Consider the following 14,257-nt stretch of genomic DNA (forward strand, 5'->3'; position numbering starts at 1 on the left):
CATTCTTTGTTATATGTATCGAAACGTAAGAAGCACAAACCGTTGTAACCCACTCCTGAAAGAATAAATATCTGTTCTTCAGGTTTTTTGTGGAATGTAAAATTAAATGCACTCTAAAAGAAGAGAACAGCCAATTGCAACACTGACGGTATCAAAGACAAAGCATGTTGAAAGAATACTCCTGAAAAAACTGTCAAAAACTGACAAGATGTGTTAGCAATTTTAAAAAATTCTACAAGCTATACAACTTTTTACCCAAAATTTTTTTGGAAATTCTATTTAAAAACGGTGGAATTAGATTGAAAAATTTATGGAATTTTTCTTATTTTTGTGTAAAGTTTTAAAACTGGATTTGACAATGAGATATCCTTTGATTAAAATATGTATATTAAAAAGAGAATTGTCTGAAAGCTGATTTAATTTCATTTGATCGCGAGCTGTGTGAAGCTGATATTAATTTACTCCTACGAAAAAAGGAAAGTTTTTATGTTGTGCTTCATTTCTTAAAATGCACTGCAAGCTTCGGGCTTACCATTCGGACCCCTTTGGGTATTTAACTAACACCCAACTACGTGCAAATATTTTATCAAGCGCGCTTTTACTCTTAAATACCAGTACACAGTTCTATGCTATAAGCCCTTTGTAAGCCAAAAATGTTGTGCCAAAAGAAAACAGAAGTGGAAAGAAAAAATAATAATCATAATACAGCAATAAAAATCGATGTGCATTATTTACACTCGATGGAATAAGCAATCTAATTCGAAAGATCCTTTCCCTCTTACTGCCCTAATTTGTTGCTATTTAGTTGATGCCATTGCATATCGGTTAGGTGGCCGACCATATGCTTCTGCCTTGCCACATTGCTGCTGTTGTAGAAAATATTTGCACAAACAAGACAACAAAGTAAGAATATAACAAACGAACCACAAAATCTAGGTAAGTGGGAAAATGTAAAAATAGGATTTTGAAAAGGGTAATAGAAGGTGTAGCTGTCGCATTGAGCTGGAAACTTCGGCTAAATCGGATGGGGAATTAGAAACTTACGAGAGTACATGGCACCAGCTGTTGATATGACAACTTTAAGAAATTTGTTTTGAATGAGCGAAACCAAATTATCATAATAATCACGCGCAATGCCCCACTATATGATAGTATCCTAAAAAATATGAATCTTCATTAAAACGAAGGAATAGTCATCATCTCTTCATACAAATAAAAACAAAAATACTTGGCAATGTAATATTTGTATGAAATTTATTGAAGCAGATGCAAATCAAATACATAAATGGCACATTTTAGATGCTACGCAAAAACAAATGAAAGAAAAATTAACAACAAAAAAGAGCAAGCAACGTTGTTGCCACCTGCCACTAGCCACACGATTATATGAAACACTTTTTGCCCAACAGCTAAAAATATAAAAAGTATTATTTGCAGACGAGCCAGCGTGCAAACAAAACATTCTTCATTGGAAGTCTGAGCAATAGCCCGATTAGCCGGCAGGCTTATGGACACAGCGTTAAATGGTGCTAAGCATACAAAGGAGCAAGACTCATCCTCGGCAATTCAGCGATCAGCCAATGAAGCGGAAAGCGAGCAGCGGCCGCAATGCTATAACCACTACCCAATGCCAAAATATCTAAACTCATGAAAGCAATTTCCAAAATTTGAGAATTACGCTGGGTCAACTTTTATAAGTGTGGCCAAATTTTGATAACAAAATTTTTTTTTGGAAATTTAGTATAAAAAGTGTTGCAAAATTATATTAATAATCCAATTTTATTTTTGTATACATTTTTCATTAAATAAAAAATATGCTTTTGAGTGATGGAAATATTTATTTTGAACTTTACGCGCTTCATTGTTTATCTGTTTGTCTACTGCAGCTGTCTAATTCACAAGTGTCAAATATGATTAACGTACGACGCCATTTGCAAGAATTATAAATCTTCCGATAGGTTAACTAATTTTAGGGTGATTTTATTTTTCTATGCACCGGCAGCAATACGCCTGTCAGGTTTATAAAAAAAAAAAAATAAATAATTGGCGCGTACACTTCTGTTAGGTGTTTGGCCGAGCGCCTCCTCCTATTTGTGGTGTGCGTCTTGGTGTTGTTCCACAAATGGAGGGACCTACAGTTTCAAGCCGACTCCGAACGGCAGATATTTTTATGAGGAGCTTTTTCTTGGCAGAAATACACTCGAAGGTTTGCCATTGCCTGCCGAGGGGCGACCGCTATTAGAAAAATGTTTTTTTTATAAATTTTGCTTTCACCGAGATTCAAACCAACGACCTCTCAATGAATTCCGAATGGTGATCACGCACCAACCCATTCGGCTACGGCGACCGCCCAGGCTGTCAGGTGTATAGTATTACAATAATAATATTATAGTAATAACACTGTTCCAGTTTTTGACATGTAACTTTCGTATAAGATTGTATTTATGAAATCTTAAAATAAATTAAATAAACTGCACTTCTTTATTCCCTTTAACATCGAATGACCGTATGAAATTGTATGACTTTTTATAAAGTTTTTATATTTAAGTTTTACCTTACACCGAGCTAATAATCGGAGAAATTAAAACGCTTGCGCTTGTTGCCCGAAATATTTGGGTTTTCTTCTCAGATACTGAGGATATCTTTCAAAACTTAATTTTCTAGAATTGTTAAATTGCCATGAATTTCTTTTAATACACAAATCATTAAACTGCAATAAACTTAAATCATGATTTCAATCATTTTAGTGGAAATAACTAAGAAATGTTTAAAATCGATGTTCTCTAGTAGGCACCGATCAACTCAGTAAGCTGCTCTTAACCGAAAGAATTTACTAGAATGTTTTCAACTTTGTAGCATGTTGAACCCCTTTGGATAATTTAGAAAGTTAAACTCATACCTATCCAAATCGACCCTGACATATCCAATATACTTGTATGTCTGGCATGTGAAAGTAAATCGCACGACACTAACAACCTATTCATACGTTTCTTTAACACCCCTCTCCCTTTGAACCCAACCTATAGAATCAGCATGTTTCCTGGGCCATACCGTTACCATGCATTAGCATGAGTGGGCGGAGCTGGTTGCAAATGCATGAACTTTCTGCTATTATATTTGATTTAATTTAATGAAAAAACAAATATTTGAATTTTAAAAACAAAAGAGATATTCCAGTTTAACGCTATTATCTGTATATAAAAAAACATCTCAAATATTCAGTTTAAAAAAATATTCAAATTCTCATATAAATAACAAATGCAAAAAAAATTAAGTACGAGTCTGTCTGCTTTGGGTAGATTTACCTCCGCACGTGTTTTAGATTTTTTATTGTTTCAAAAATGAATTTGAGCTGGGAACAACGAGTTTATACTAAACTTTGGGCTAAAAATAGGTTGAATGGTGCGAAAACCTTAGAAATGCTGGGAAACTGTTTCGATAATGATACTCTAATGGAAACAGCCGCTTACGAGTGGCATGAATGCTTCAGAAGTGATCATAAGTCCATCGAGGATGAAGAACATAGTGGTAGGCCGTCGACATCGAAAATGATGAAAACATGATCAAAGTGAAAGAAAGGTTTATCAATAACCGCAAATTAACTACCAGGGAGCTGGCAGAGGACTTGAGCATTACTTATGGAGCTGTTCAAGAGATTATTGTTATTGATTTGGGCTTGCGCCGTGTTGCTGCTATGTTGGTCCTGAATTTCATGCAAAAAAACGAACCGCGTTGATATCGCCAAGGATATGAGTCCCAAGGCTGAGTACGACCCAACATTCATTAAACGCATCATTACTGGAGATGAGACATGGGCTTATATATACAATACGCAATCCAAATACATATAAATGAAGTGAGTAAAGAGCTCCGAATGAATTAAGACCAAAAAAAAAAAAAAGACGTAGATTTAAGTCTGAAAAGAAAGCGATGCTCACGCTTAGAGATTATAACGGTATAGCGGTACACCACCACGAATTTTTTCCAGACGGTCAAACAATTAATAAGGACTATTATTTGGCCGTTATAAGACCTTTACAAGGATTTGCGGGAAAAGGACTAGCAGATTGTGCACCTTCAGAGCTGGTTCAAACGCTGAGATTAATGCGTTGCAGTTGATGGGAAGTACTCTGAAACTTGAATTTTGAATAAAACTTTTGGAATATATTCCAGGAACTTTTCGATCAAAGTGGTATTGCATTTTTAAATAATTACGGTCTGCTGAAATCAGTTATAGAGTTTACTCTGAGGAGTTGATTTTTTATGCAAGCTATGCTCTTAGATGTGGGAATCGACCCGCTCTAATATACACACATATACATATGCAAGACATTATGTTGCAAGCTTGCGTTAGCTGAAATTCCTTCCTTACATACATGCATATGTATGTGTGTAGGTGTGTTTCATGATTCACATTTCAGCTATGTAACGCCTCAATAATTACATTGATTTTACCCAAATCGCGTAGCTGGCTAGGCAAATAACAAGCATATAAGCACTCACATACATTTACTTACATATTTATATTTATTTTGGTTTGAACACGAATATGTAGTCACACAATTTGTGGCAAATATTAGTCACCGATTAAATTCAAATGCAAATGCTTAGCTCGAGCCACTGTTGAAAGCGGTTCGCCACTCATACATTAATTCATGTTTATGTTTATGTAGGGGACCATATGCACACTAACATATTATATTCCTGCAGCTGGCTAGTAATACGAAATAGGTAGCTCCTGTGTTCACTGCTGCTGCAGCTCGATGGCGGTTTGCTTGACCGTTATTTAATTTGAATTTTATTGCGCTACTGCAATGCTGTGGGTCACTACATCGTTCGTTGCCTTGTCACATCCCAGGCAAATCTAGAAATGCGTCGATGCACCACCGCTACTACTACAAGCATAGAATTTACTCATGCATTTATTGCCATTTATTTGCATTTTGCCTGCGGCATATAAAATCGGGTCAAATATATCCAGCAAATGTAAATTTAAATTTTGATTTCTCCCACTTGCGTCACCCACGGATACAAGTGCACAAATGCAAACAGGCGGATACGCTGCGAATAAACACGCATAAACAAATAAGCAAATGTGTACGCACTCGAGAGGTGGGATGTGCAAATAAATTTCACTGATTGAAAACAAATTTGTGATGGCGGAAAAATAGTTTTGTTATTTATGGTAAGCCAAAAGAAGTAAAAATTATACAGCCATATCTGGAGATTTCCATACCTATTTTACTAAAATAGTATATCACTAATTAAGGATGGCTAGTTGCATTTGGAATTGCATGCGTTCGTACGTGTGTGGCATCATTAGTATCATTACGTGTGCGGAATGAAATATTCATCGACTTTTTTGACCACATGAACATACGCTTGTTGGTGATGTCGACGTGAATATCGGCATCAGTTTTCTTCTCGAGTCCCGCCAACTGGGCAAACATCCCGCCGCTTGTCTGCTCGACTTATGGCCTTCACCGAACTGGTCGTTTGAATATCACTGCTGTGACAACTTTTGCCGCTGAGAACGAAAAAAAACAGCAAACGGATGACGGGGATGCAATCGAGCATCACCAGACAGATCCTAATTTTAGTGAAAGACAAACAGAGGTTCCTTTCTAAAGTGTGAATAGTGCATCAGCTAATGCCTGCTGACCGCCAGTCGCGTGTGAGTTACTGTAAAGACAATTCTCAATCTCAACAACGAAGAGGACGATTTTGTGTCAAAATCATCATGAGCGACGAGGCGAATTCCACTGAACTCATTTTGGTGCGCTAAAAGTCCGCGTGTGATGCACAAAGGGCCATTGCATCCACTCAAGCTTACTGTGTGGTGAGGCGTTCACGCAAGAGGAGTGAAGATTGTGCAATCGCCCATACAGCACGGGCCGAAGGATGTTGGGAAGGAAGCGTTTCTTAGTCGCGTAATCTCTCATTTTAGCGATTTGGCAAAGCCAGAAAGATCGTCTAATTTAACCATCTTCTGTCTTTGGCGCTGCTTGAACTCGCAGCCCGAACTTAAGGAGAAAACTCAACAGAAATGCAGTTATTACCGGAAGTCTTACGGAAAATTAGGAAAATGCGACAAAAGGGGCACAATTAGGCTGCAGCCACCGGATAGAAAGAGTACCATCCCTCAAAATCATTCAAAACAGATCATCGAAAATTTTTAAGAACCAAATTTTACGTTATCTTGTATATATGTACGAGTATATATCAGCATATTCAGCTAAGCTAGCTTTTTTAATGTTACGCTCACTATCCAAACTTTGTTGGGTCTTGATTTTCGCAATACCCATTTCCTCTAGCAGGTGAATTGAGGAAGGTGAAGGAGCTTGAGACAGTATTTCGGATTCTATTCATTGGTTTTAACCGTAGGATCACTTTTCTTATCTCTTACGAAAATCTTTTATGAAAAAAGGGCTTGAAGTAAGCAAATACTTGGAAAGAGCGCATAGTCTATGTTTAGAAAGACACTACTTTTCAGAAACTCATGAAATTATTTTCTTTATATACCTTTAATTTCACAAATCTTTAGTTTGTGTTACTTTCTAATCGTCTTACCATTGAGCAGATTTTGGCTAATTTACGATGCGATTTTAAATATTTAGCATGATTTTTTCATTTGCCATGAACTTTGTTTTTTTTTTAGTGGGCATTTCCATCTATCTCGAGTTTCCTTTTTTTATATTTTTTATACTATATTTGAAATGTTGTTTTTTTTTATATTTTATAGATAAATATTTTTTTCAAGTCTTTCTGAGAAAATGTGGTACAATTTCTTATATTTTGTTAGAACCCAACTATTTTCACAAAATGAACAAATACATTTTTAGCACTATGGATCTCTCGGGGAAATATTTACGACTATGCTTAAAATATTAAAATGATCATCAGCTGGATGATAGCTGGAAACACCCTTACCCTTCTTATAATTAATTTTATTGGCGTTTTGTTTTTTGTTGTATTTGCAATTATGGTTGATATTTTAATCCCCACACATTCTGTGGATTTAAGTTAAGTGCTTCATAGCTGAACAACATTGCAAAATGTAGTAAATTGAATTCAAGCTGATTACTTACGCGAAGTGTAATGATGTGGCTCCCTGCCCTAATTGACTTGTGAAACCCTCCAGCACACCAATCATTTCTTAGGCGTATTTTATATTTGGAAAATAAATTTCATCGGAATTGAAAAATTAGCGCATTGTCTAAAAAAAACTATATAAATAAAATTTTCTAGATTTATAAAAAAATTGGAAAATTCCACAAACTTTCCATCGGAATTCCACAGATTTTTATCAAAATTTCTGGAAAATTTTTTGAAACGCAGTTTTATAGTTCATTAAATTTAATATATGGGGTAAATGCGAAATACCGTCTGTAAAAAAATTATAAAAAATCAACTGGATTTTCCAGCAACTTCAACACTGCGCAATATTGGCGCTTTATTCTACTAAAACTTCATTAGCTATACAACTACATACATACTATAAATCTTTTTAGAAATTCTAATTGAAAGCTGTGAAAATGGTATGGCAAGTTCATGGAATGTTTTCTTATTTTGTATAAAATTATAAAATTAGATTTATATGACAAAAAGAAAAATGTTCAAAATGTTGATTGTCCATCGTTTCGTCACAGAGTTGCAAGTCAGGACTATAAGGATTGAGTCTAAACATAAAATTCCACTAGTTTTTAGGGTGAAGATAGAAAACTGTTGATAGTAGATGGGCCAAAGGGTATAGCGTTTGTCAGTATTGCCAATGCGTGGCGAACGAAAAACGGTAATTTCAATGAAGCTCACAAGTCAAATAATATATTTTTAAAGTGTTATAGGACAAAAAATTATGGAAAATCCATAATAATGAGAAGAATTTAAAGCGGAATAAACAAAGGGTTTCCCAATAAGAGGTGTTATTTCCGTAAAAGATCAATGGTTTCATTCGATAGCGCAATCCATTCACCGTAACTATTGCCCCAGCTTCATTTTCGAAACAGTAAGAACCAATGACTCCGTCGGACCATAAGCCGCACCAAACAGTCACTCGTTGAGGATGGAGAGGCTTTTCAGCAATAACTCTTGGATTTTGTGAGCCCCAGAATCAACAATTTTGACGTACCGACGCTTGAGTTAACGATTCACGACCATATCATACGCAAGCAAGACTGTAATGCATATGACATTATCGCGCCATTTCGAAGTTCCATCTGCTTTATAACGAATGCAATGGAGACTATCAGTGATGTATAACCTCGAAACGTCGAGCCTGGACGCAGTTTTCTTTCGTGGTTGATAGACAAAATCACTTCTCCACCCTGGATGTAGTGTAAATGCGGTCCCAGGGTGGAAGTCAGTCGAAGAGCGGAGGCTGGTTTTAGTGGGAGCATGACCCAAATATCCTTGGTGAGACAGCATCAATCAAAATGTTTCTGACATTTTTATCCTCCCCTTCCCAAAAAATAGTGATTGGATTTTTATATAAATGAACTGAAATAAAAATGAAAATTGTGCTTCGGTTAAAATGAAAGTGAACTAATCTAGCTCACTGATGTAAATGTTCGATTTGGTGACTCACCTTGTGAAAATAAACCTCTCCCAATGTTACACACATGCGTATTTACATGCTCCAATGTATGTATATATGGAGGAAAGCAACCAGCTGTATAAAATTAATGGTAAATGTAAACAAAAATACTTAAAGGTGCTTTAACCTCAGATATCAGCGCAATTATGTAACTACCAAATGTTGTGTAAGGTTGTGTGAAAGTGCATGCACCCAAAAGTGGTACACAAAAATTGTATATTCCTACAACACATAATTTACGCCTGTATGTGCGCCATTATGAATGAAACTGTAGTCTACTTTGCTTTTATTTTTCCTTATTTTTCTTTGCTTTACGATTTCTTCCATTTTCTGCTATTCTGGGTTAATTGCCCGCACACCAGGTAAAACTAATCAAGCGTGAATGCGATTCCGCATACGTCAGCAAACGGAGCGGCAAGAACAGGGAACAATAAACGCAAGCAACAACAACAATACGAAATTAGGTGCGAAATCAATAGATGAGTAAGTGAGAGAGCTGAATGGAGTTAGGCCAACGACAGCAGTAACAACAAAGAACGAAACCATTGAGCTTTGGATTGCAAGCAGCACCAACAATAACAATCAATGCACCGGCAATCATAGACAATTAGCATAGCACTCAGACCAGTGTGGGAGCAACTGTATGCCTATTAGCTATTAGTCCAGAATTCCTGCTCGCTGTCATCACAGTTTAACAACATCACAATCACACGTGTTTGTACCTGTGAGGAATGTGTTGCTCATACGACATGGTGGCCAGAAGTGCTACACTCGGCTATAAGCACTCAGTCACATGTGTAGGCTATGACGTCATACTTATGCAAGAAAGTCCGTTAGCATATTCGCATAAGTAAATTTTATGCTGTAGAGTCAACACTCAAAATACTCTAACTGTGTACGCAAATATTTGCTTTCATTAGCGTGCGTGTGGGTACATGCGAGAGACGCCCACATTTTGTGCGCTTGCCGTGTGTTTATCATTGACATTGTTATGCTGAAGGTGTTTGCAGTGCTGGCGACTGGCCGCTGCTTTTAGTCAGTCGACACAAAGCAAACGTGACACACATTTACATACGAAGAGTACGAGTACATGCAAACATCTGCTAGCTTCACTTGCGGATGTAGATATGTATGTATGTATGCGCATCGGTATGCTGTATGCAAATTCGTTATATGCTCATTTATTAGCATTTCTTTCTTCATCTGTTCATGGGAAGTAGCCACTCATCGCCAGCGGAGTGTAAAAGTATAATTGTTCTTGCTTATATGCCACACTGAGGTGTGAACGTCAAAAAAGAAAAGAGAAAATTAAATAATAGAAAAAAGAAAATATTTCGCTCACCTGTGGACAGCGCAAAGCTCTTGAAGAGTAAGTACTTGCCAACAACAAGCATTGGTCGACACCTACTTTGTAGCTAAATTATATTAAGACACTTTTTTGCCACATTTTTACTTATTTTTCTCTTCAACCACTCCTTTTACTCGCTCAAGGCAATTTTTTATGATTGATAATTTTATTTTTACGAATTTAATCTAAAAATATGCAGACAATCTAAATACATAGATATGTATGTATGTATGAACATATGTAGCTCAAAGTGGAGAATTCAAAATCAAGGCAATTTCGATTTTCAAAATTCTTTTAAAGAAATGTGAGGGTTATTGTGTGCTCGCGCAGTTTAAAGAGTGCACGATTGACATGGAAAACGGTCAAAGACAACGTCAAGGATGCAGAATGAGTGTGACTATATACAATGGGAAAAAATTGGTGAGGGCTAGCACTTTACTAATTTTTTTTTAATAAAACACAATAAAAAGAAAAATTGAGTTCTAGATTCAAACGAAGATGTATGTTGATGGGAGTATGCAAATGATGGAAATGAGTATGCAAATTTCCTTAGTTATTTCCTTATTTAGTGGAAAAAAAATAACTCAAAAGGCATAAAAATTATTTACTAAAAAATATACTTGTATCCCATATCTACATAGATAAAGTTTTGATAGCAAAAGACAACGTGATAAAAGTTTTCGTTTTTATTCATCTTTCGTTTGACGCTCAGCATTTCACTGACTTTATAAGGACTTTTTAGGCTTTCTATTAATACTAAAACATTGAAAAGATATTCTTTAGATTGTTAATGAATTTTCAAAGTAAAAAAATATGGAAAATTTGAGGGTACAGCTCTTTCTGCCCCTTTAACAAAAACTTTCAGCAGTTTTACATACATGTACATTTACATGTACATATTTACTGCAGTTCCATCAAGCAAGTGGGTCAAAAGGATGTAGTTACGTAAACACTAGAAGAAGGAGCTCAAACAAACATTATTAAATAATTTCGTTACTCATATGCACTAACTTTAGAAATTGCGGTACGAAAAGAAAACAAAAATGTCGAGATTGGCATCCCTATTGATGCTCGTGAAAGCAAAATTGGACATATCTATGCCAACAAGTTAAAGTAGATTAAGTCGACTTAAACCAAACCGATATTTTTTATATATTGGATATGAGTTATTAAATTCTATTCACATTGTGATTCCTAGTGGGGTTGTGTTGAAACTGTTATCATATAAATAATTTTCCTCTGATACTTATATAAAGAATGCGCCTATTTATTAGCTTATTATTTAGAAAACCAACGTGATTTTGGAGGAACTTAAAACTTGAACTTTATTATTGAATTTTTTTTTTAACTCATTGGGCGTATATGAAATTTTTCTAAAACTTCAGATTAAACAGTTTGAAATTTTGATGAAAATTTATTTAATTTCACTTGAATTTTAGCATTTTGATTTGAATTTTTGCACAAGGTTTAACATTTGAATGTAAATAGTTTTTGTAGTAGAATTTTTTTCTCGAAAAAAAAAAGTCACTAAATTCATATAAAATGAGCAACAAATAACTGGAAAAATGTATCAATAAGTCCTAGTGCTACAGTTGTTTAACGCAGTGTATATGTATGTATGTATTTTATTTTTGCACTTTTGTTAACATTTGTTCTCGCTGATACATGATTTTTTTATTGCTCTTCATATACCTTTATATAAAATTGTGCATACGTATGTATGAATGTACGTTTGTTTGTTTGCATGTGTATCTCTCATTCCGCAAAGTATTTTAATTGCACATTCATTCTCCATTGCATACTTTGCGGCGTTAACCAAATAAATTTGATTTATTTGATAATTGGTATGGCCACTCAGCCTCTAATACCACTCAACAGACTTTATTTTTCATTTATAATAAATTAAAAAGATAAAGAACATTAACGAATTTCAAATATACATATTTTATTGCATTTGCTGACGGCATAATTAAACAGCCCATTAACAGACCGTTACTAATGAATTTTCTGTTTAGTGGCCCAGTGACGGGTTACTATTAAACTATATTATATGTATATGTATACATATATTCAAATATATCATTCATATGTTCATGTATAAGTACTATATAATACATGCCAAATTTTAAAATCAAAATACTTATGGCCTTTGCCGCAAGTTGTTAAAATTTCTTAAATTTTCTTTGTTTTCAGTCATTTTGTTTCGCGCAATAAAAATCTTAATAGGCGTTGTGCATTTCTCCTACTTTTATTATTTATTTCTGCGCAATTAAATGTTTTGATGAAACTTCTGAAATTACTTTTATTTATGATTTAAATCAAGTGTTCTCTTGTGGCAACTTTCATGCATCTCTGACAACTCAAATGGCCATTGCTAAGGTCAATGGTGTTTGACCTCTTACGTGATTTATGAGACTTTTAAGACCCTGGTCTTCAAATGTTATGTTATATTTATGATTTATCACCATTAATTTTTATTTTTTTGTTTTTTTTTGCAAATCTATTCAATGCATGAGAATATTTATATCAACGTTTGAAGTTTTTTAGAATACGCCAAAAGTTATTCGAATTTAAGATGTTATTTTCAACGCAAATTGAACTCCAATCTCTCGCCAAAAATGTTCTCTAAACACCTAAGTGTTAAATCCAATTTGCGATCTGAGGTTTTAGCTGATGTTGGTGCTATGAATGAACACTTTACTTTTAAATTCCATGAGAAAACTCACGCTATTGAAAATAATTACAAATCTTTTATGTAATGACGACGGTTAAGTTTGATTTTTCACGAATCACCGGTAGGAGAAGACAAAATAAGCTTCAGATTTATTACACTGTAAGGCAATTAGATCATACAAAAAAAAAACTATTTAAATTAACGTATCAACGGTGGCCGCAATAGCCGAATGAGTTGGGGAGTGACTACCATTCAGAGATGGTAAAATTCGAATCTTCGTACATGAAACACCACACTGATTGAAAAAAGTGTTTTCTAATAGCAGTCGCCTCTCAGCAGGCAATGGCAAACCTCCGAGTATATTTATGCCATGAAAAAGCTTCTCATAAAAAATATCTGCCATTCGGAGTTGGGTTAAAACTGTCGGTCTCTCCATTTGTGGAACAACATCAAAACGCACAGCACAAATAAAAGGAGGAGCTCGGGTGCAAGCGTCAATTATATTATATTGTATACACATACCTATAATTAACACATCGGTCAATAAGTCCCCGGTCTGACATATAGAGGGCGCCACTAACATAAAATTAGCTTTATGGTTCGAAAGAACATACCCTTTTAGGTATACTGTCAAATTTGTATGTCATTCGGATCATTATTGTGTGAGTTATTGAAGCTTTAGTGACGCTACTTTTGTTATTTTCAGAACAATGGAAAAAAAAGAATTTCGTGTGCTCATTAAACACTGCTTTTTGATGGGAAAAAATACCGTCGAAGCAAAACAGTGGTTGGACGATCATTATGGCACCTCTGCACCAGGCAAATCAACAGTGATCGACTGGTATGCTGATTTTAAACGCGGTCGTACGGACACCAACGATGCACACCGCTCTGGTCGCCCAAATGAGGCAGTTGTTCCCGAAAAAATCAAGCAGGTCCATAAATTGGTTTTGGCCGACCGTAAATTGAAGCTGGATGATATTGCTGACATCGTAAAGATATCAAAGGGAAGTGTTTTCACAATTTTACACGACCATTTGTCGATGCGGAAGCTATGTTCGAAGTGGGTGCCGCGTTTGCTGACTGTGGACCAAAAACAGCAACGTCTCGATGATTCCGAGAGCTGGCAAAACTGGCATCGAACGTTTGGAAAGGCGTTGGACTGACTGTATAGCCTTAGAAGGAAACTATATTGATGAATAAACTCGAATTTTGATGTAACTCTTGTGTTTTCTTTGTTAGACCGGGGACTTATTGACCGATGTGTTAGATCATCATTAGACTTGTAGAATCGAGAATAGACAGGCGGCAACCTTGTTAAGTTTACGAAAGAGCGAAGCTCATATTGCAAGAGGAGGTTAGTCATAAGAAAAGTACAACGGAAGATGTATGTTATTCGAGAGCCGGCAAGCTGAATAGCGTATAAGACGTGTATGAAATAAATATATTCAATTTCTGAAAAAAAATAGCCATTTTACTATTTTCCTGAAAGCTTGGAAGCGGACCAACTTATATATATGTCGAAAAAAGTTAAGGCAATTGAGGTATCCTTGACAATGCCCAAACAGAGACTGGTGTCGATTGCTGTAAAGGTATATTGAAGAAATTCAGCAGCGGTGGTTCAAAGCACATTCATGACATC

The 14,257-nt window shown here is 35.4% G+C and overlaps 1 protein-coding gene across 1 annotated transcript; it reads left to right on the forward strand.

The window, feature by feature from the left end:
• Positions 1-13,325: 13,325 nt before the first annotated feature.
• Positions 13,326-13,781, forward strand: LOC129235752 (protein GVQW3-like). Its single transcript, XM_054869779.1, has one exon. It carries the CDS (start codon positions 13,326-13,328, stop codon positions 13,779-13,781), a length of 456 nt encoding a protein of 151 aa, XP_054725754.1.
• Positions 13,782-14,257: the final 476 nt, after the last annotated feature.

This window comes from Anastrepha obliqua, chromosome 1, assembly GCF_027943255.1.
Source record: "Anastrepha obliqua isolate idAnaObli1 chromosome 1, idAnaObli1_1.0, whole genome shotgun sequence".
Taxonomy (NCBI): domain Eukaryota; kingdom Metazoa; phylum Arthropoda; class Insecta; order Diptera; family Tephritidae; genus Anastrepha; species Anastrepha obliqua.

What these genes read in the sequence shown, in the direction of transcription:
- LOC129235752 (XM_054869779.1), top strand. Translation starts at nt 13,326, where the DNA reads ATGGAAAAAAAAGAATTTCGTGTGCTCATTAAACACTGCTTTTTGATG.